The sequence below is a fragment of the Chenopodium album genome, chromosome 24, assembly GCF_948465745.1.
Source record: "Chenopodium album chromosome 24, dcCheAlbu1.1, whole genome shotgun sequence".
Taxonomy (NCBI): domain Eukaryota; kingdom Viridiplantae; phylum Streptophyta; class Magnoliopsida; order Caryophyllales; family Amaranthaceae; genus Chenopodium; species Chenopodium album.
This window is the reverse complement of record NC_137857.1, coordinates 37,935,595-37,960,093: the sequence shown is the minus strand read 5'-3', so window position 1 is coordinate 37,960,093 and position 24,499 is coordinate 37,935,595. Positions and strand designations below refer to the sequence as shown.

Sequence of the window (24,499 nt, the reverse complement as noted above, 5' to 3'; positions counted from 1 at the left end):
TAGCAACTACTACGTTTTTTACTAATCAGCATACTTAAGCTCTTAATGATATTATTATTCATCTAATTACTAATTAGTAGCTCTTAAACCTTAATTAATTAGGTAAACCCTAGCACCACCTTCCCACCACCATTGCACCACCTCCGGCGGCCCCCCTTTGGCCCTTTAACACATCCGATAGCTCCTCCACCATGAAACCCACTCCCCGCACTCAATCCCCCACCACGAAACCCACCCTCCCCCACCACAAGATCCACCCTATTCTTGTTCCCCCCACCACGATTACCACCTCGATTCTGCTTCCCCAACACACAATTCCCACCCCTTTTTACGATACCCCCATCCCCTACCCGTGGCGGCCCTGACCCCTTACCCCTCGCCGGAAATCCTTGCTCAACCAACCCTAATCTTCCTATATCCCCTTCCCCCCTAATCACCACCCTAGGGTTCCAATTTTAGGGCTTTAGGGTTTTAATTTTGGAACATTAGGGTGGTGATTAAAGGGGGGGAAGGGGGTGGAGGAGGCTTAGGGAGGGCTTAATAGAGTTCTCTAGCAAGGGGGAGGGGGCTAGGGTGGCTAGTGGGTGGAGAGGAGGGATTTTTTCGAGGGTTGGAGGGATTGTTGGGGGGTTTAGAGGTGGTGCAATGGGTGGTTTAGAGGTGGGGTGGATGCCGGGGCGAGGGTAGGCTGCCGGAGATGGTGGGGATAGAGTAAGGGGGCTGCCGGAGGTGGTTTAGTGGTGGTTTAGAGGTGGTGTTAGGGTTCAATTAATTAATCATGCCTTAAAAGTAACTAATTATAAATTAGCCGGATAATGATATCATTAGTAGATTAAATCACCTAATTAGGGGCTGATTAGGGAAAAGGGTAGCAATCTATACAATTCATCAGTTTTAGGGTAGTATTAACAACTTTTTTTTTACGGGTAGTAATTCACAAAGACCCCTTTTTTGAGGTAGTAATTAACAAATTTTCCCTATTTTTATAACAAAAAAAAGCTCTATCATATTAGGGTTTTTTTTTAAAATTGTTGAAATGTTAGAATCCTTTGTCCCAATGATATTTCTAAATTTAGTGATGGCCCTTATCCTAATTTGGTAAGTTGGTTGAGAAAAAGATGCAACCACATGTCCACGAAGATGTTACAGAAATACAGAGTAAAAGAGTTAAAGTATTGCCGTGTTGGAGATGTACGATTATACGCAGTACTGACGTGCTGTAAGGCCTGTAACTATTATTTGTTTCCAAAAAAAAAGTACTGTAACTATTATCATGGACCAAGTATGTAGTAATGTTGGCAATATAGACATGTAGTATGTTCAACTTATCTTCAACTTATCTCTTTGTAAAAAAAAAAAAAAAAGAAAAATACAAACAAACAAAACAAAAACTTATCTTCAAAAAAAAGAAATGTACCCGTTTTTGTATGGTGCTACTTAATTTGGGACCCAATTTTAACAGACTGGTCCAATGACATATTAACAGTACACCACATTTTTTGACGCATTTTATTGGATATGTTGTCATAAGCTTTTTCCATTTCTTTCATAAAAAAAAATAAAATAAAATAAAATAAAAAATAAAAAATTTGATTCCTTAGCAAATTCAATACTCGTACAAAATACTATATATACAATTATATATACTCTCCCTGTATCTGAAAGTTCGACTCATTTTACTCACTTTGCATTGATGCGGTCTCCAATTATATTTATCATTCGTCGATGTAAAGCTCTCATTTCTCAAGGGGATTAAACTTTAATGAAATTATGTAATAAATTAGTAAAAATGTAACCTAAAAAATGAATAATTATTCGTATATATTCCCAATTATACTCATATAAGGTTGGTTAATTAGATTTTTTTATTGCAGCTCCTGACGCCTCCTGTTATTATTAAGGCTGTTTTGGAAGGTCATTTGGTCTTATAGGTAGGGTTTGATTTATTGTCAAACTAACACAAATATTATCAAAATCCATGCCAATTGAGTATTTTATATTATGCAAATTGAGGCATTTTTAATACATTTTTTTTGTCAAAATTGTTCTCAAATCAGTTCCACAAGGCTAAAAGGACCCCTATTAACTTTAAAGAACATACATACAGAAATCGAGATTTTTTATTGGTTTTTTTTTTATCGATGGAAACTATTAAATAATGGTGAATTTTTTTTTTTTTTTTTGGGTTTTTTTTAGATGATTAAATGAAAAAAAAAAATTAAAAGGAGATGGCTAAAACATAAGTTTTTAGGGATGGTAAATTCCAAAATACATAAAAACTTTTATTTTTTATGTACTCTAATTTAAAAGAGAGTTTTATTTATTGAGTAAAAGGGAGGATTCTAATGTGAGAAAAAGTGAGAAATTGTTAATTTTTCACATTTTTTTGGTACATAGATCCGGCCTAACATCTTTCACACTTCAATTCGATCTAGGTTATCAGACTTGACCTTTTGGGATAGTAGGAGGGAAGGGTAAGGTAATCCTCCATATGACCATTTCCAAAGTGCTTAGATTTTGATCACACAATCAATCAATCAATAACAATATACTAAGAGATACACCAGTAATGACACGTGTCATCTCCTGGTGTGTCCTTAGGGTTTTTTTTTTCAAATGAAATTATATTAAAGAAACAAATTCTACACAAAATAATTCCCTAATGTTATAAAATATAATTACTAAAAATAAAAAGATTCGACATATATCTTTAACACAAATTTTATATAGTTATAAAAATTAAAAAAAAAAAAAACTTTCTTAACATAGTTTTGATTATTTTCTACATCATTTTATACCTAACATATCTTTTGTAATTCGGTACTTTGATCAAAATTTGTCAACTATATTCTTAGATTTTTTTTTTTGTTTATAAAAACCAATTATAATAATAGTTTAATAATGATTATTGAAACTTACCATGCATGTCACGGGAACTAACCTAATATTATATATGATTATGTGGTGATATTTTTTTCACTTGCATATTTTATATGTAATTAACTCAATACATACTGACTTCCTTGTCAATCTTTATGAGTTGTCTAATTGGTTATTACTCTATCATCTATATATATTTATCGCTCAAATTTATTCTCTCTACTGTTAGGGCCTGTTCACATTTACTGAGCTGAACTGAGCTGAATTGAACTGAATTGATTGGAGCTGAACTTAATTTAATAGAGCTAAAATGAATATTTTATGAGAAAAGGAAATTAGGAGCTGAACTAAACTGAACTGATTGGAACTGAACTGAACTGAAATGAACTAATTGGAGCTAAACTGAGCTGAACAAAACTGAACTGAAATTGAGCTGAAGTGAACAAGCCCTTAGTTGGTTCAATGTTGTTGCTTCAAGTTTTTAGCCTTGCATTGTCAACTATATTTTCATGTTCATTAATTATTGATTAGTATTTTGGACTAAAATGTAGAAGAACCACAAATTGTTGGTTGATGCGTTGGTTGGCTCCTAATCTTCCTTTTAATGATGGTTAGCGCTCAAATTTATGATAAGTAAAGGTGAAATTATCAGAGATTGCTACATACATCCAATAGGTAGATAACCCATCGCTAGTAGACTTTACAAAAATATTAGATAAAGTTGATACAAATTCCACGACACTAATTTGATCTCTATTAATAGTACGTAGTAAATAGTTTACGTGATATATATCTTGTCGTCCTTTTTTTTTTGTGTTTAGAGAGCCACAAGGGCAGATGATGAGAATCGATCCCAGGATGCTTTAGAACCGAGAAGGAAGCTCTAACCACTTGAGCTATCCCTCACTCTCTCATATCTTGTCGGTCTTGTGAATTTCGAGATAACATTAATGAGACAATGATGAATTTGTTGGCGGCCTTGTGAAAGTCGTTACTAAGAGGATTACCTTAAAGTGTGATTAGGTTTTAGATTTCCACTACAAAATGTTCTAAGCTAAGCCATCTAATGATCTCTAAGATACTCAACCATGAGTCCATGACTTTCATTTGAAAAAAATAAGAAGTGTGGGTTGAAATATTATCATAGAAACAAAAGTTTTACAATTATTGATCCATAAAAAAAACACCAACTAAAGAGCAAACTTCTTTAGCCTCTCAGTAATCCTTACGAGTCCATGGCTTGTTGCATTCTCCCCAATCTACCAAAAAAAAAATAAATAAATAAAAAAAAATCAATCTCACAATTCACAGATTCTCACTAACAAGATACGAAACGTAACACACGTAATTTTGTTAGAGACATGATATCATCGATATCAGAAAAAAAAATATAAATATTTCCGATATTGATGATATCATATCTCTAACAGATTTCTAAATTAGCATCGGTTGGATTCACATCTGCTCAATAAAAATATGTTTCAATTATTAATTATGTACAAATTGTATGATTCATATATAATCAATGTTTTGGTTAATTTAACTTAACTAAATAAAAATAATTTGTCTTGAATAGTCATGTTAAAAAATTCTTCCATCTTTGTCAATTGATAATCTAGGCAGTGGGGTAAAGAATATGCAATAATCTCATGTAAACCATCATTATCATAGAATAGAACTCCCCAACTAACCAAATACCATAAAATTTGAGTTTAATCGTTCTATATTGAACTATAATTATTGAATAATCTCAAGCTTGACTCATTAACAATCTAACCAAAATTGAACCGGATTATTTTGACTGATTGAACCTATTTGAATATTTCGATTTGTATTTTCCTTTTCTTTAAAAAAAAAGAAATATATAGTACTCAGTATTATAAATTTATAATTAATTGGTTATATAATTAAAAAAAAAAATCACTCAGTTAATAGGCCGGATAGGATAACGTGACAATTAATTTTGGATGAATATGAAATCCTTCAACTGGTTAACTTACCTGTGCATGAATGCTGTGAAAAACAGTACTCCCAACAACAGAATAACTAGCATTAACAACCTCAGTATGTTCTTCATGAAGAATCCGAATTGCTTCGGTGAAAACAAATTGACACTCCAAACCCGTTACCAAAGTCACCTCTATAGCACTTCCCTTATCGTGTACTTCTATTTGGACCGGAGAATTTAAGGACAAACCTCTTCTGCTAGAATTACTACTGTAATTCAGATCAACCTCAGGCAAACTTTCTTTCTTTCGCTTCAATTCCGTAACATTATCGTTCAACCTTCCTATGTATTTTATGGCTTCATCTATTTGCTCAGTCAAGGGTAATGTCTCCTGCATATATATATAAAAAAGTCATGAATAATATATAATTTCATACCGTATTAATATACATGAATTGAAATCATTTACGAATTGAAGTAGAACGAAATAAAATAAAGTAGGTTCGAGAAAAAGACCTTTGAAGAAGAGGAATCATGATGAACAAGGGAGTTGAGTTGAGAGTAAAGGCATTTCATGTGATTTCTTCTATTTCTTTCAATGGTTTTTCTGTCTATTTTGGTGGAGGGAGGATTAGATGTGTTAGTGTTCATGATTGTTCTAGCTAGTGCGAATGTGCGATGCTAAAAAGATTATTATGTGCCCTAACTAGCCTTTGGTGTAGTGAATTATTTGTAGGAAAAAGATTGTACAAAGTGAAAGCACAAAAATGAAGTAATTGAGGCAAAGAATTTGTGATTGATGAAGAAAAGGTTAAAAGTAAAGAATGGTAGGGCTTTCACTATCAAATACACGTTATGTGGATATGATTTCGACTTCTCGGATCCATTGTTATTAATCAGATTGACTATATAGTACTTGGTATACTCATCGATCTCTACCACTAAGAAGATGCCATATCAGTATGTCATCAAAGAGAATTGGTACAACATGTCAATTTAAATATGTTTACGTCAAGAATAGAATTTGGGTCCATTAGAAAATAAATTAGAAGCCATTACCATCTTGGCATCTTTGTTATTTAATCATTTGCTTATTATTCTTCCTAAATATAGTTAATATAGGGCACAAGTTTTTTTTTTTTTTTTTTTCTTCTGTACAAATTATTTTATTAATCTTTTTTTTTTTGACGGGAAATTATTTTCTTAATCTATAATAAAAAGTATTTAAGATTATTATAATACATGAAAACTATGATACGAAGTAAAGAATATTTAACGTATAGATCGACCTGAGCATTGCCACTCGGGCTAAACACTAGTTTAATGTATATTCATAAATCGTTGTACAACATATTCATTTCTAACTTAATGCTAGCTCTATGGAGTACGATTTTTTCCTAATTATTATATACTCCTACAAAGCATGAATGCACTATTCCAATCGTAGTCCGAGGAAGTATAAATGAATATTGTGAGACATAGTGAAATGTCTCACAACTACTTTCTCCGTTAACTATTTTTTGCAACATATACTATAAATGGATGCTAACTATTATGTGCAATAAATGTTTTCTTTCCTTTTTAGGTAATCATTTAATTTCTTTGTATTTCTCTCCTCATCACATACACCCAACTTTTTCTCTTCTCACAAACAAATTTTTGCTTAGGAGTCCACAAACACCCCTTTTGTTGCAAATAATAGTTAACGAAGGAAGTATTAAAATAAAATAAAAAGGTACAATGAAGAGAGAAAAATAAGGAGAGAGATAGGAAGAGTGAAAAAGGTGGTGTGGGTCTCACTTCATGTGTAAAACGGACAAAAATTTAACGGGACCATCACCACTAGTCTATATTTATTCCACTGAAATTTTAGACATCTCTAAAATGTCGTCTGAAATGCCTACATTGCCCTTGCGGGACATATATAATTTTATTGTCTCACAACCCTCCATTTGGAACACCTCACCATCATAGTCCATATAGCTAGTTTTGTATCCCCTTTGTCTTTTATTACTTGCTCTATTAATTTAATAAAGGCGAACCACAACCTGATTCCAACTAAATTTTTAGATTAATTAGTTATTAAATTTAACTTAAAATATAGTGCTATTACGTCTAAATTATTCTGGCATACTTTAAAAGAGAGGTTGTTTAGAGTTCATATCTTAACCCTCCCAATAAATTTGATCAAGATCCAATACTCTATGAGACTATGAGCTATTCTCATTATTTTTTTTTTATTTTTTTTTTTTTTGACCCAGCTATGAGCTATTCTCTTAAAATAGCTGGACTTCGTCCACTTCGAATGAATTGTATATTTGTATGTCACCTCTGACGCTCTGACCACTATTATCGATGATAATGCCACGTTCAATGTACACAAATATACAATACATGTGTGTCACGTTTTCTCTCTGTTCACATACTAGTATTACCTTTACATACGAGTAGTAAATTTGTACAAGTACTATACACTACAGAGTAGTAACTTTTTTTTCGGCAGAGTAGTAACTTTATAAAGTACACTTTAACCTTTAATTCTCATCAAACATATTTGGGTTTAACCATCTGATTTTCACTTTTCTACTTCATACAATCACAAGTTCACAACCCCAAATAGAGGAAATTAATCTTGACACACCCTTTATTGATATTGGCACATCTTAACTTATAGGAGCCAGACCCTGTTGATAACAGTTATCAACAAACTTTTGTTAATATCACCAATTTTTCTCTCTCCTCTCCTCACATGACCCTTTTTTCTTTCTCTCTCCTCCATTCCCATGGCAACTACTTCCTTCTCTCTCCTCCAATCCCATGCCTAAGGTCGGATCTACAGCGGCCGGCCGGCCGGCCAAAAAAACGACACCCTAGTATTAATTTATGAAAATTGGGGCCATACAAACCCTTTAGGGAAAGGGATTTGCTCGTAGTAGTGGTGTTGCGGCGGTCGAATGTTGGTGCAGCGGCCTGTGGTGGTCGGCTAGGGTCGATTCGTAAAGGCTAGTGAAGCTAAAGGTGGTGATGTGGGCGGTAGCTAGTGGTGTTGCGGCGGTCGAATGTTGGTGCGGCGGCCGTGTGGTGGTCGGCTGGAGTCGATTGGTGGTCGGGCAGGGGTCGAATTCGTGAAGGTAAAGGTGGTGATGTGGGTGGTAGTAGAGGTTGCACGTGGTGATAGAGGGGAGAGAAAGAGGGTGTGGTTGCTAAAATTACAATATTACCCTTAGTGTGATAGCTAAATTTACAATTTAAACCTTGATATTAACAAGTTTTGTTGATATCTGATATAAACTTGTATTTACCTCAACTTATGGTATGCCAAAATCATTTCCCCTAAATAGAACATACATCATCTCTATTTGTAAATTGTGTTAATTAATCAGACAACTATAAGTTTAAAAATAGTAATGACATTAACATTATTGTTCTCATAACAGTCAGACACACACATCCCGAGTTTTATCTTTCAATATGTCGCAAGATAGAACTTGATACACACACATAAGGAAGTGTAATACCCAAACGATAAGATTCGTTAACTTTTTATGACGTTCCTTTATGACGTTTCGTCATATTGTCATCATTGTCGTCACCATGCTTAATCGTCTAAAAAAATACTCCATTTGGATCACTTTGATAAACCAAAAAAGGATTCATGGCTTTGTTTTTTCCTATTTCCTGATAAAGAAAATATTCTTCAAATTTGCATCTGAGTTTAAATTAAATTACTACCTCCGTTAAATATTATGTGCAACTTTGGAATTTTTTATATCTCACAAATAATACCCCAAAGTTGCACATAACAATTAATAGAGGTAGTACGTACTTTACTTTATTTTGCTGATATAATTGGACAAAAGTCCTATGAAATATCTCTATTTCCTTTGTGATTCTTTATGTATGCATCTATCTATCTAGGATTTGCTGGTGAAGTGGTTTGCTTGGGGTAGATTTTCTTAGTTTTCAGGTATTGTATCGCAAAGTTTATAGAAGTAGCATGCTATAAACGTAGACTTATTGCAATTTTAGATATACAAGCACATCATATAGGGACAGAGGTAGTATTTACTAAAGATAAGAAATAGTACTGATGGATAGATCAAGTGTTTAGAACATTCCTTCTGTTACACTTTCAATAGTTACTTGAATTCTTGAAAGTAGAGGAGGGAGGTAAAGGAATCCCCTTAATAATCACGATCAAATGAATGTAGTTGACGCTCTTGATCGGATTGGGCTCGAACTTGTGACTTCAAAGTCACATGGTGAATGCCTCGCCAACTCCACTAAACATACATTCTTGGTTACTCTGATATGCAAGTATGACTACATTACAAGATAAGTATTTCCACCTTGACCACATCCAAAGATACGTACGTAGTAGATATTTTCACATTCAACAAAGCTAGAAAGAGGAGATATTGGAGATATTGGTGTAGAAAATGATACCTCTGTTTCATATTATTATTTATAACGCTTAGTCATTTCTACTCACACTTTATGTCAAATCATTACAAAAAATATGAAATGCGGGTATTGGAAATTAAATTACATCTAATTAAGAAACAATTGTCAGGTCAATATGCATGATGTGACACCTTGTCATCTAAGAGGTGATATGTTCGTTGCAATTATACTAATAGAACGGTTAATGCGTATGATGCATGTTATAGCTAGCTAGCTAGCCATGATCAGGGAGCTTTTTCACTTTGATCTCATATCAGAATTTTAGTTGTTGGTTGTATTAATGAGGAAAATTATGTAATAAACAAATAAATTTAGAGCTACAAATGTACTTGTCCGCATACTATTACTATTCTTAATAGTTCAAAATATGCAATTAATATAACATTAATGATGATAAATTGATGTTGATAACTCGGATTCAAGTTAAGAAACTATCTTTTAAACTTTTAAAAGGTACAGATTCACATTCTCTTTTTTTATTAATTTTTATAATTTTTATTTTTTAAAAAAAAACATAATTATCTAAGTTTTGTAAGATTCATCTTAATACATATTTTCACAATATTAAGTACAATTTAACTAAAATATAATAAAAGATACTTTTAAAATATATAATGAACAATGGCATTGAATTGCAAGTATACTTCCAACTAACGTTGCAAATGTATTACCATTGAAAATACGTATACACTACTTTTTTAAAATTATTGGTAAGAAGGTCGGGGCTCATTTGAGGAAGGGTTTTGATTTTAAATCTTAGGAATACGAGGTGGGGAGCGATGTCACTACTTCATCGCCTCAACCTCATACGTAGACAATACATATTAAGTTATTTTCACCTTTAGCACACCGAAAGGGGACTTTTGTTTATTACTTCTACCACATGTATGTTTTTTGTGTATTTGTATTCATTACACCAAATGACCAAAGAAATGTCAATTTTTTTTTTTTTATTAGGATATTTTCACCACAGAAAACTTTAGCTTTTTCCCTTCTTTTGTTTACATCAAATTGATAAATTGCAACTAATCTAAACATCCTAGTACAAATAATGGTTGTATTCAAACATGCAACCACTCAAAGTAGTATTTATAACTGTACCATGCATTCAATACATAAGAAAATCTGCTACTATATACTAATAAGTAGTTAAATGTGGGTGATCCATGTTTGTATTCAAACCTTGATTTCAATTGTATGTCGTAGGAGCATGAATTATCAATCAAAGGGCATACATCTTCAACCTCTCAGTGATCCTTGCGACTCCATGGCTTGTTGCATCCTCCCTAATCTACACAAACATAATCATATAATTAATTAATAGGTAATTTTCGAATCATCAATTTAATAATCATATATTATACCTAATTTAATTTACAAATGAGATCTTGATCTATTAACAAAAATGAAAAGCATATGTACGGTTAGTTATAAGTTCGAATTCTCCCTCTACCACTTTAAATAATCAAAAGTTGGGATTACTGTAAGAAGAGGGGTTCCACCATTCAGAATAATCAAAAGTTGCGATTAATATAAGAAGACGGGTTGAGATTAACTTGTACGTAGGTTATACTTACCTTGGCATGAATGCTATGAAAAACAGTGTTCCCAACAACGGAATAACTAGCATTGACAATCTCAGCAAGTTCTTGATGGAGAATACGAATAACTTCGGTAAAAACAAATTGACACTCCAAACCAGTTACCAAAATCACTTCTATAGCATTTTTCTCCTTGTCATGTACCTCAATTTGGACCGGCGATTTTAAGGAATAACTTGTTTTGCTACTGCTACTACGACAATAACTCTCATTTACAGCAAGCAAACTCTCCTTCTTTCGTTTCAAATTCGACACGTTCTCTTCTAAGTTCTTGATGTATTTTGTAGCTTCTTCGAGTTGATCCGACAATGTTAAGCTCTCCTGCGGAATAAAGAAAATGCATCGATCATTAATTAACCTTGTTTGTACGTTAGATGAAACTAAAATTTAATTATGAGTGGAGAAAGAGACCTTAGAAGAAGAGGAACCATGATGAACAAGGGAGTTGAGTTGGGATTGAAGGTATTTCATGTGGTTTCTTCTGTTTTTCTCAATGGTTTTTCTATCTATTTTTGTAGTGGGAGGCTTTGATGAGCTAGTTTCCATGATTATTTTTTGAGTGCTAATTGATTTGGGATGTGTGCCCTAATTTCTTGTGTACCAATTCATATATGTTTAGTTTATCCGATCTATCCAAACCAAAAATAGCTATTTGATGAGTGAAAGAAAAGGACTGAACATATAATAGTAAAAGCAAAAATGTGGAGCAATATAATTGATTATAGATAGAGGCAAAGAATGAATTAGAGAAAGCAAAAGGTTTAAAAGGGATGGTAGGGCTAACAATTGATGATGTTAGCACAATCTCATTAATAAAATAGGGTAAGTCTCTTAGCTTTGTTGTAACATTGGATTAGACCGACTTTAAACAACCTTGAGGGATGTGATACCTTGACGAGTTAAACTATTCAACTTACTATTCAAATTGAATTAAAAAGTTCGGAATTCGCATGTTTGAATTGTAACATAAAATCATAGACTCATAGTTCAATAATGTTATGACACTTAAATCGTGCAACAGACTCTTACCTTATGGCATCAAGGTTATAAAAATCTAATTGAGGTAGCAATAGGGTTTGCATAAGTGCAACAAGCACAAGATCATAGAGATATTGAATTGAGAAGGCGCACTCTTGCCTATTGTTATCAAGAGTGTGAGTTTGATTCTGGTCAAAGTTTGAGTAAGCTTAGTGAGATTTTGCACGCACTCTATGATAAAGTTTTTTTTTTTTGAAGGGAAATCATGGAAATAACATAAATTAAACAAGTCAAACGATACTTACAGAAATCAAGTAAAGACTGCAAAGAACATATCTCACATCAAGAACATATTTTTCTCCTAATTTACTAACTTCTCCACTGAAGAACAGGCTGTTAACCATTGATGACGTCCTTGTGTCTTCCCAAAATACAGCCATCTCATAAATTCGTGCAGTATCAAAGGAGAAAGAACAGTTCTTCATCGAAGATTTGCTATCTTTGTCTCTCTTGACCCATGGTCCCCGAAATAGAAAAAGAAAACAGAAAAACCCCATAAAAGGGGAGAAACAACTCTCATAAAGAGAGACTCACAAAGACTCACTTATTGACTAATAAACTACTAAAAACCTACATAAACTATAGACTAAAGAGGGGATTTGGGGCCTTTGGGCTTACCATGAATTTTTCCATCCATGACAGCCCCTAATAGATCTGGTTTTTGGGGTTTTATTGAGGGTTTTATTGGGGGATATTTTTTACTAAAATTAAGTTCAAGATAAAGATCTTTTAGTCATCAAAAACATTACAACCCTAAATCGAAACAACCAAACTCTTACGCTAGAGCAACGTGATACGGTTTGGAGGTAGGTTGAACGACAATAATCATAATATATAACGTTTATAAGATAGCAAAAGTTCTTTCTCGAATAAGTTCCAAACCGCAAGAAGGTGTACTAATCAAAACACTTTTATATAAACAGGCTAAGTGAAATAAACATGTTTATGAAGATATATAATTGATTTCTTTCATCTTTCCAAATATAAAAAAACTCTCATAAGATTGTAGGTGATGATTGAGCAAGTATCCTTGTGAGCTAATTGAGCCCTAAGTTATTGGATCAAATCAAGTTGATTAATAAATGTATAAATGGGTAATTTTAAATGTTTTCTTTTAGCTACTATTACCATAATCTACTCGTAATAGTAACAGTTTGCATATATCGGTCGACTAAAATGAAGAGAGAGACTAATTATTTTTAAGGGAAATAAGGCACTAACATTTTCTCCTCCTTTCTAGAATTCTATCGAATATTTATATTACTTTTTTCATCTAATCTTAAATAATTTTGTTACAGCATCAAATATCCCGTACTTCTATTTAATTATTAAAAAACTTAGAAAAGAAGAAATTCAATCATAATATATATATATATATATATATATATATATATATATATATATATATATATATATATATATATATATATATATATAAGAAAAAAAAGAAAACCGTATTGGGTATAGATTGAGAATAATGCCTCATAGTTGTGTTAGATTAAGGAGCATACGAATGTCATAACTCATGAGCAATCCAAATACGCACTATTAGTAGTGGAATTTGGTTCACTTATCAACCTAGTAGAATCAACAGTTCACACTTATAAAGTACTCGTACGTGGTACATTCTTTTCTCTTTATGTAGGACAACTCACGTGTGAACAACAATGAAGCTTCAACAAGTTATTACGGCTAATATGCTAACGGGATCCTATTCGTAAAAACATTTGTGTAGTTGTAAATGATCCACGTTTCCAAGCATTTACTTATGTTGTAAGAGTATTAATAATTACTTGTAAATCTTACTTTAATATAATTGATCAAAGCATATGATTGTTATAGCAGGCAACAGAATATATAAGAATAATGGTACTCTGCCTTTAACAAACTTTCTTTAGGTGGGTTGTGGGTATGATTTCTGCATACAACTTTATTAGACATGTCTTGAATCTTGGAAGTTGGAACCCACTATCATTGGCTTAATAATACCACATCGTCGAGACCAAATTGTTGTTGGTATCAAACGCATCTAAAGTTGTGTTAGAGGAACTGTTTGCCTGTATATCTTTAAGATTGCCCCGGATACCTTTTAACTACTAAATTAGTGAGTAGCCCGGGCGTTGCCCTGGGTTGCTACTGTTGTAAATGTACAATCATTTGTTTTTCTATTTTTATGGTTCATAATGAAAAAATGAACTACCAATTGTCCCATTTCTTTATGAGGCATAGCTCAAGTGGTTAGAACTCCTTTTCCGATTTCAAAAGATCTTAAGATCGATTCTCATCACCTGCTCTTGTGGCTTTCTAAACAGTAAACACCAAAAAAAAAAAAAAAAAAAAAGGGCCAATTCCAGAAATGGTTCGAATGGTTAGGATATGATATACAAGTATATGTTTAATCATTCACCCCATCCCAAAAAAATTTCTATGTATGCCTCTAGCCTTCTAGGGGGTATTATAGGTGGGCAGAAAGTCCTAAGTCTGATCCAATCATTTCTAAATTTGTCCAATTGGATTGAAGTTGTGTTCTATCTAAACCTAATTATCTAAAATTAGATGAAACAAACCGACCTTGAATTTTAAAAGCTTTGAATTGAATTCGGACTAAAAATCTAAATTCAGATTTTCTTTTTAATCTAAGTTGATTTCTACCTCTTGACTAAGAATTAAGAATTGCACTAATTGTGATTGGAAAAAAAAAAAAAACTAATTGTGAATTGTGATTGTTAACCATATTAGAACACCCTTGTCTGTGAAATCAACCCTCACTTACTACTTGCTAGATTGTGTTCAAGGAAGTTATCATCTTCTTCAAGCCGTGACCTAAATATCTCCACCTCCTCTCTTCTCTTCCTCGCCCATCTTGCCAACACTATCAACGGAACCTCATCATACAACTCATTTCCACACCACTCTTCCAGGAGAAAGCTAATACACCCCGTGGAAAAACTCTTCAAGATCACTGCAACAGCGTAACAAGTTCTTGATCACATCGTCCCTCCCTCCAACAAAGAAAAGGTGATGATGGGAAATACAATAGTCGTTACACACTACACTAGTACACTGTATTTTCTGAAACCTCTGGAACACAAATACACAATGCAAGGTTAAAACATCAAAATTAATGTTTTCATTTAGCTCAATAATATCAGCCAATTAAATATGTGGTTGCAAATTTACTGGACAAAAGTAGTCTGCAAAAGTGATCAGCTATCAAAAGGCTAATCATTGATTAGCATGGCCTTTGCACAATATGGATCATTAGTAAGACAGTAACCCACTAACCCTACCATGGCTTCCATGACATTTACTGTTTGGGCAAACCCTTTATCCCTAAATTAGTAACATATACTTCTTCTATTTTTATTTATTTACAACACTTATTATTTTACGTTTGTCAATGCATTATTTCAATCGTTAATATCTATAATTACTAAGATGCAAAAAGTAAAAAAAAAAATTGATATTATGAAAGTATAAATCGTGACGAATCTAACAAGATCAAACATGATTATATTTCTCTTTAACTTTAAACCTACACAAGGCTAATTAAATGGAGTTAATGAATAACGCAAAAGTGAAAGTATTAAAAGTTTTTAAAAAAATAAAAAAAATAAACGGAGGAAGCAGTACTACTTTTGGATGTCATGAAAACATCTTTTACAGTACACATCTTATCTACTTATGATAACTCCTGATAATATAAATAGTACTTCGTATATGATATTAATACTTCTATGATAACTAAAGCATCCCACTAGCTCAAACAAAATTCAGAAACATACATGTTTTCCATTATCAATAACTACTGGCAATTTTCAAATAAAAATGCCAGTAAAGTTTGTCTAAAGGTTGCAACTAGTAGAACAGCTACGTTTTACCAAACAGTATAATTCGATGGCTTAACATTACAAAGCCCTTCATGTACCAACATTCTAGTATTCTGCCCACACACAAAACTTCATCACCACCATATACAGCAATCGCAAAATGAGCTACTTATGAGCCTGTTTGTAATGTGTCCGCGAAAATATCACACCATTTGAATGTCAAAAAAAAAAAAAAATACACCACTCAAAACAGATTATTGTTGAGAGACAATATGGCAAAACATAAAAACTAAAATGGAGAGTTGAAGCTCTCAAATTCCAGATGCACTATGCCTCTATGCCACACTAATTCCACAAGATATAAAGGTGATCACAATATTCACAAATAGAGGGGGCATTAACGAGAAGATGTTTGTTCTTTGCCATGCTGAAAATATAAATCAGACGACTTACCTATATGCTCCACCTTTCTATAGTTACGAATCCACATTGCAGAAGCTCTCCATAGTCTTCAAGATAGTCAAGGCAATAAAAAAGCATATGATGCCAGCCATGTAGGCATGCAGGGACAGAACGACCACTAATTACAGAGAAATTCTAGCAACCCTTCTTGGTTCTGTTAATTCATAAAAAATAACATGAATAAAATCAATGTTAACCTAGCAGCTCTAATTAATTCTGTAAATTCATATAAATAAAATGTACATGTTCTATCTTTATGAGAAAGATGCACACTGCAAGCAATTCCACAATGTAAAGCAAATTATGGCCACATCTATTTCTATTTAGACAATGTTAGAAGAGTGCTTCACATCAGGTTATGACAGCAGAAACAAAAATATTACTAAGACAACTGGACCAGCACAAACTGCTCAGTGCTCAGCAATTCAGCACTGCTCAACAAAGGCTAGCAGATTAGGGCAATATCAAAGCATATCAGACTCCAATAAAAATAAAACTAAAGCTTTACAGGAAATCCATAGCATTATTGTTCAGAACAGCAAACAACACCATTACACTAAATCACTTGAAAATTGCTAAAGCCTTGTATATATGAGATTACACCACCTATAGATAATTAGATACTCCTCATGAAGACAGGCTCTAAAAGTTGGATTTTAGTAATCCACTAGTCCAAAAGATGCCGGGCGCCTAGAAGAGGACCAGCGACGCATTTACAAATCAAAAGTAAAATGCTCATCAGATGTCAACAAATCTATAGCAGGTGATACCCAAGACATGGAGAATAACTTCATTCTACATCCAACCCTTTGTGTCTTCCTAGATTAAATGAATGTATTATGTTAATATAGCTAAGGTATTATCAAGATTAATTACAAGCTATATTAGCTGCCTCTAAGTTGACTCATCAAGGGAGCCCCCACCCCTCTCTCTCTCTCACACACACACACACCCCCCCACACCCCAAAAAACAATGAACTGAATTTTGGCCAGAAAGTAACAAAAGAAGATGATGATGAAGAATTGGATTGATAATATGAGAAGTACAGAAAAGGTTATAATATTCAAGCTTACAAAACACTTAATTTTCTCCTAAATACAACGAAAATAAAATGAAACACTAGTTACTATTTCCATGCCTTCCTTTCACAGATCTCTTCTATGTATAGAGCTAACTATTTGCTTTCTCTCCAAGCTAAACAAGTTATGCTACGTTACCAATAACACCCCTCCCTATAGTTGACGCCTAAAACCCCACTCCCCCTAAAAACAAACAATTAACACTCATTCAATGACGGATCATGCCCAATAAAACACAAATCAAGACCTTGATGTATAAGAACTGACGATGGAAGAACTTGCAAAGGAATTTTAGGGCCCCCATCCATCCTTATTTAAGATCTCACCTGAAAGAACTTGGGTGGACAGAGCAAAGTCCAGTAATGTCTGCAGGAGGAACAGGATAAGTGGACCAAATGAATAAACATCTTACTATCGACATGAAAAAAAACAGAGGCTTAGAAAGTAGGAGAATTCTATTTACACAAAAAGATCTCTTAAAGAAATAAAGGGAGTTTTACCTGCTTTAGTTACACATGCAAGTGACCCTTCAAATGCAGGAGGCTGAAGCAGCAAACATTCACTCATCAAGCACTATCAGATACACTGTTTCTCTTCCAGTCACTTTCAGTGATAAATTAAGATTCAAGTTGAAAAACATAATCTCCATGTAACAAATATTAACAGCATGCAAACTTTGCATTTCAAATAAACACAGACACACATTAACTATCGAATAGCTTGAAACATAGCCCCTGTCAACAACTCTTCTAAGATCACAAAGCTTTCATCATACATGTTATTGACAGCCAATAACTAATTGACTAATCTCCAATGGAAAGAAATTTCAGAAGAAAATATACTTCAATTTTTAAAGGCCATCCAAAATTATGCCCCATAAAAACTAACGATATTGCAATCAAAATCAACCACCTCTTTTCCAATATTTAAAAGTATATTGGTGCATGTACTCATGTAGTGTGTAAAAGAAGCGTTCAAACTCAGAGCATGCCCACTATTCTACTGATTCCACTTGCATTGATGTGAAATAGTAATACAACCAACAAAGACTAAAAATAAGCCTATTAATTACAAGGTAATCTGATTGAACTACAAAAGCAAGGCCATAAGGAGAATCAGTTGAACTTAGGTTTAGGCATTGACTTGGAATTAGAATGAGGGGGACCAAGCTTTTGTATCCAATGAAGAAATCCCTTCCTATGATCTTGAAAAATAGAATTCTGTACCGACTTCAAGGTCCCATCTTGGGCAAGTGAAGATTCAAACTGCTCAAGAACTTTCACGACCTGCCAAAACTCAGGCCTCTTCTCTGGCTGTGCAGACCAGCATTGTTCAATCAAAGCTCTCATGGCAGGAGGACAGCTCTTTGGGAAAGCAGGCCGCAAATTCTGCAATCTCAGATGGTTTTTGAGTCAGATATTAGCTAATTTTGCATCTTATTTACAAGATTTAAAAAAGGAAGACACTGACAACAGTTCGAAAAGACTAATCTGCAAACTTGTAGCTAAATATCAATATCAAATGCTTCCATTATAGACAACAATACTATCCTCAATTCCTCAGTCCGAGGTATGAGATAGCTTTGAATTTTGGAAAAATACCAAGATTGCTTGCTTCCTGAATCAAGTATGTGATACAAAATCAGAAGAAATAAATAAAATTATATTTGCACAGCTTGCAGCCTAGTTATATTACGCTTAACAAAATCATTAGACTTGTAACAGTGTAAGCTAGTACATTCAAATTACAGTTAAACCACTTAAAAGTGAATTTCGACAGGAGCTTAACCTAAACTTTAAAAATATCAATTTTAAAGCATAATCTCAAACTAGTTATCAGCCAAGGCGATGCTCTAGGCCGAAGCAGGTAATATGAGGTCAATATTTTAAAATTGATGTAATTGTTGATAAGAAATGAATTTTAATATAAAAGAGAATATACATTAAAAAAGAAAAAAAATTAGTTGCATAAAATTTTAACATTGTTTAGATACATTATTTGTTTTTTATAATTGGAAAAGTTTCTCTTGTCTTCAGATACAAGATATTAAAGGTTAGGTGGTTTAATAAACACAAACTTGTTGTATATTAGGTGGTAAGTTCTTCACACATAACCAAAGCTTAAGATTCAAATCTTATTAGACACGTTTTTTAAATGAAAAGGGATAATATTTGAAATTAAAGCCAACTAAGAGTGACACGTGGCATGGTAGCGTATCTTACAATTAACATTAAATATTAATTGTAAATAAGTGCAAAATAGGCAAGTTGGATCCATCCAAAGGAAGTTCCCACATGTTAGACACATGCAACTTATAATATACAAGCAAACACATACTAGCAAAACCACTGACTAGTAATCAACTAATCACAAACAAACCTTATTAACAACAGCATAAGCAGCCTGGATAGGGGTCATGTCCTCATAAGGAATATTTCCTGATACCATTTCCCATAACATGAGTCCAAAACTGTATACATCGACTTTCCTTCCATAAGGTTTATGTCTAATCATCTCAGGAGCCATCCAGCGATATGTTCCAGGATCATCAGCGAAAGGATCACAATGTACTTCCTCACAAGCAATCCCAAAATCAGCAATTTTCATGCGAAAAGATTGATCAATCAAAACATTTTCAGGTTTGAGATCCCGATGAATGACACCTTGAGAGTGCACATAATCCATTCCACGAGCAATATCGAGTGCTATAGGGATTAATTTCTGTAAAGGAAGTGTTTCATTTTCAAGCTTGTGTAAATATGACCTCAAAGAACCCTCTGACAAGTATTCGGCAACGATGCAAAATACTGGTGGTTGCCTACATGCTGCCACAAACTGGTACAAACAAAATTGTAGATGATAATAAATATGGGTTTAATAATTCATTATATAAGGAAGCCAAATTATTGTTATCACCACATTCAATATGAGATATAGTAAATGGTTTGCAACTACAATACAATTTAACAACAAAATCCTAATATCACTTCCCAAAAAAAGATCAATACTACGTATCCTGGATGATACCAACAGTGAATGATGAAAAGATTGAAAACAACCCCATGAACACATAAACGTAGTATATCTAAAATAATACTAGAAGTTCAACTCTAAATTAAAAACAGGAAGAACCAGCTGCAAATAATGGAAAATATGCAACAAAGATGATACAGGATACCTTAAATAAAAAGAAACCCCCTTCCCTATGAAGACACAAATGGAGGAAAGCAAATTTACCTTAATTACATTAGGATGGTGGAGGCGTGATAGAAGAGAAACTTCTCTATTAAACTGCTTCTCTAATCGAGAAGCCAAGCTTCCATTTTCGTCATCATCTGGTATTCGAATAATTTTCACAGCAACAGGTTCATCCTTGTATATTCCATGGTAAAGCCGACTATGAGCTCCATGAGCAAACCTAAGCCCAAGAAACAATTGCGAAAGATCGACCATGTAATCATCAGCAGCTTCTACAGATGTAACTTTTCCTCCTCCATGATCAAAGTATTTTGCCCAACCAGTATCCTTCTTCTGCTTCAATCTACCGAAACTCTTCATAGGAGAGAAATTCCTCAATGGACTAGTATTCCTCCCATTGGATTTCCTGCCGTCTGGAGAATTGAAACTAAAAGAAAAATCAATTGATTTCTTATCAGGCTCCTTCCTTCTCGGAAGAGGAGTAGACGATCTCTTTTTCTCCAACCGAGCTTCCTTAAATGTATCCGAAACAACAGTTTCCGGCAGAGGTGATACAGCTCTTTGTTTATTCGTCAACGGATTCTTTTGAATCTGAGGCTGATAAGGCTCTCCAACCTTGCGTACAGGGACGGTATCAGGCTCCTTAGGCTTAAATTTCGGAATTTCAGCTGTACGAAATCTTAATGGAACGGAGGCCAATTTAGATGAATCAAGTCGATGACACACGGTGTGTGAGTACTTAGCTCTCCTAATCCAGGAAGAAGACTCCTCATCCATTGGCCTCCAACAAATTCAAAACCCTTAAAAACTACAAAATTTGATGATCAAAAATCTACTTGTACCCAAATATACAAACTCCTCCATCAAAACATAAACCCCAAACTATCAACACCAGAACCTGAAATCACATCCATCACCCTAATTACACTATGTATTTACAACCCAAGATAGAGCTTCTTCACCCCCAAAATTTCTGAATACCCAGAAACCAATTAATCCCCAGAAATCGAATCGATTTTCAGAAATCTTAAGCCTGCAATAATTGAACAAAACCCATTTTCACACCCACAAAAAGAAAATAACTTTCACAAAGAAAATTAAAAGCAAAAGTCAAATAATACCAATCCTAAAAGCCCTTTAAAATCCCAACTCAGATAAGATGCATAAACAATTCGATTAAAACCCCAGAAAACGACAGGTATAGACGACTAAATTAGCAATCAAATAAACAAAGAAAGACATAATTAAGCTAATTTATCAAAATTCATAAACAACCCAAAAAAATAAACAATAAAATAAGGCAAATTATTGCAAGAAATCAATGAAGAACAGCATCATCAACAGCAACAACAAATAATGTATTATAACTAAAAAAAATAAGGCATACCCAGAACCACAAATGAATATAAAATCACAAAAATCAACCCAAAATAAAACATACCAGAAGAATTAATTTGGAGAAAGTCAAAAGCATAATGTTTTTGAAGTTTGACAAAAAGAAAAAGATTTTAATTTTCTCTCTCCTCTTGAAACAGGAATTAGAGAGGATGAAGGACAGGATCTATCATTTGAGGGGCATAGGAAGGAGAATGAAGGAGAAATTAATCTCCCAAAATTCTGAAAAGTATGAGCAAGGTGTCCTAAAAGCTTTTATATTAATTTAATAAAAAGTAATCCTTTAATAGTATACGAATTGTATACGATGCTAAAGAAAGCGACAAATGTGAATATTTGGGAAAAGTACTACGGAGTACTCTGTATTTGAATGTCTTTTTACGTAATTTAGTGGTTAGAAGGGGAAATGGAGCCAGTCGGATGCGAATGTTGCTAATCCATTTTCACCGGTGCCTATATTTTCGAGAATCGATTTTGGCACACCACTAATTGATTTTGACATACCCTTATATGATAAGAGTATGGAAAAATGTGCTCTTACATAGAAGTATGCCAAAATCATTTCCCTATATTTTCATGATCTTTGCTTGATCACCCATGACGGGCACAAAATTCATCATCGATCATATCAGGTGCAAAATTTTATTTATGACTGTCCAATCACCATATTTGGATGTTCGTTATATACATAATAATATTCATTTTTTATTCATCTTAATACCTATTTTATTCGCTGTAAAATCTATTGACTTGATTTAGGGCATGTTCACATTTATTGAACTGAACTGAACTGATTGGAGCTATACTGAATTGAACTGCACTGAACAGAGCTGAAATGAATATTTTATGAGAGAAGAAAATTAGGAACTGAACGGATTAGAGTTGGACTGAACTAAACTGAACTGATTGGAACTGAAGTGAACTAAAATTAAGCTGAAGTGAACAGGCCCTTATACGGACATAAAAATTGATTTTTAAGAAAAATTGTACTATTATATTTAAAATAAGTAGGCTGGTAAGGGGTAAGTAAATCCTCACCCAATTACCCATCAAGCCTTCACCCGTATACATCTAAATGAAGTGAATGTGGGGCAGATCTATATTATTATTAAAACTCCAAGACAAGGAGTGTCATTTTGCCATTTGTTCTTTCTTTTTTGTTATTTCGCCACATCACTTTATATTTTTGCCACGTCACTTTTGCTATTGTAGTTAAATATGCTTGATTTAATTTACACCTTAGAATAATGATCAATTGAAATATTGATTTCAACTTTAAAGAAAGAGAAGATGTTACTTGCAAACCAATAGACTAGCCATTATTAGTAATTAGTTTTGTCATAATTGAATAATTAAAATATTTTTAAATTGCTTTGACCCATTTAATTTGTAAAATATGTAACCAATATGTATTCAATATATTTTATCCCTATAAATTAACTATCCCAAGAAATGATACACTAAACATTCTAAACCTCTTGGAGAAACATTTTATTACTGGGTCAGTATTGTGTTAGGTGAGTATTTGTTTACTCTACCTTACATGGCATGCAATGGATATATTTTGCATACTTAACTCATATTTTTTACACATTTAATAAATCACCCTAAATTAATTATGGCCTGATGATGGTGCAATATGTAGGATTTGCTATAACTAGCATTTTGGTTTGATGATTGTGTAATATGCAGGATTTGCTATATATTAATACGAGATTCCATTGGTTGATTTTCTTTATATATAATTCACTCAAAAGTTAGTGCGTGTAATTTTTTTTTATTACTCACTATTTATGCTCAATGGTTGAATATTGATTTGATGATTCATTTGTGCATCCAATTTGAAAATGATATTACATCTTTTTTTTAAAAAAAAAAAACGATATAATCATATAATGCATGTAATTATTTGTCATGTAATTGAATATGAAGAAGAGAAACAAGCCCGGGGCATTGCCCGGGTCACTAACTAGTTTCCATTTAAACCTATCCCACTAACATTCCTTAAAATTCCTTTTAACATGAGTCCGGTGAAATTTGAATTTTGGCCACATGTTTAGATGTTGAAGAGATATTTAGATGTTATAACCTCTTATCGAGGTATCATGTAAATGTCGAAGGTTGATTTAAGAAGCTTCTATTGTCATTTGGACCTTATTTTGTTGGAAATTCTTTCAGGGAACGTTTTTTTTTTTTTTTTTTTTTTTTTTTTTTTTTTTTTTTTTTTTATCATCATAATGTAGCTCGTATTTTTAAATCCATCGAATTTCAAACCCCTTAAGAGTTTGATCTGAAAACTAACATAAGGTTATGACTCTTGTGATGAGCTGCAAACACTTCCTCTAGGTCAAAAACTCAAAACTAACATAAGGTTAATTTAACAATGTCCGTAGTGTGTTACAAATTAAAGTATTCATGAGATCACTCTATAATTCCATGTTAAATCCCATTCTTTAATGTATAGTTTTCATAATGCCATAAAACAATGTGGACTATGCTTGTCAAAAAAGAATATATATAAAAGACTATGGATTATAAGCTCATATAACTTTAATATTTTTTAAACTTCACCGAATGGAAGTAGAAATTTTGAGAATTTGTTT

The 24,499-nt window shown here is 33.1% G+C and overlaps 3 protein-coding genes across 3 annotated transcripts; all 3 read right to left on the bottom strand.

Moving 5' to 3' along the window:
• Positions 1-4,004: 4,004 nt before the first annotated feature.
• Positions 4,005-5,590, bottom strand: LOC145612210 (transcription factor bHLH162-like). The gene is made up of 3 exons (XM_081667591.1): positions 5,345-5,590; positions 4,881-5,219; positions 4,005-4,139 (listed from the first exon to the last, which is right to left on the bottom strand). Exons 1-3 carry the CDS (start codon positions 5,477-5,479, stop codon positions 4,071-4,073), a joined length of 543 nt encoding a protein of 180 aa, XP_081523717.1. The 5' UTR covers positions 5,480-5,590; the 3' UTR covers positions 4,005-4,070.
• Positions 5,591-10,426: 4,836 nt separating this feature from the next.
• LOC145612780 (transcription factor bHLH162-like) lies at positions 10,427-11,439 on the bottom strand. The gene is made up of 3 exons (XM_081668068.1): positions 11,305-11,439; positions 10,870-11,214; positions 10,427-10,583 (listed from the first exon to the last, which is right to left on the bottom strand). Exons 1-3 carry the CDS (start codon positions 11,437-11,439, stop codon positions 10,515-10,517), a joined length of 549 nt encoding a protein of 182 aa, XP_081524194.1. The 3' UTR covers positions 10,427-10,514.
• A 6,762-nt stretch (positions 11,440-18,201) lies between these two features.
• On the bottom strand, positions 18,202-22,137 carry LOC145611854 (serine/threonine/tyrosine-protein kinase HT1-like). Its single transcript, XM_081667235.1, has 4 exons — positions 21,943-22,137; positions 20,541-21,534; positions 19,683-20,138; positions 18,202-18,691 (listed from the first exon to the last, which is right to left on the bottom strand). Exons 2-4 carry the CDS (start codon positions 21,276-21,278, stop codon positions 18,419-18,421), a joined length of 1,467 nt encoding a protein of 488 aa, XP_081523361.1. The 5' UTR covers positions 21,279-21,534; positions 21,943-22,137; the 3' UTR covers positions 18,202-18,418.
• Positions 22,138-24,499: the final 2,362 nt, after the last annotated feature.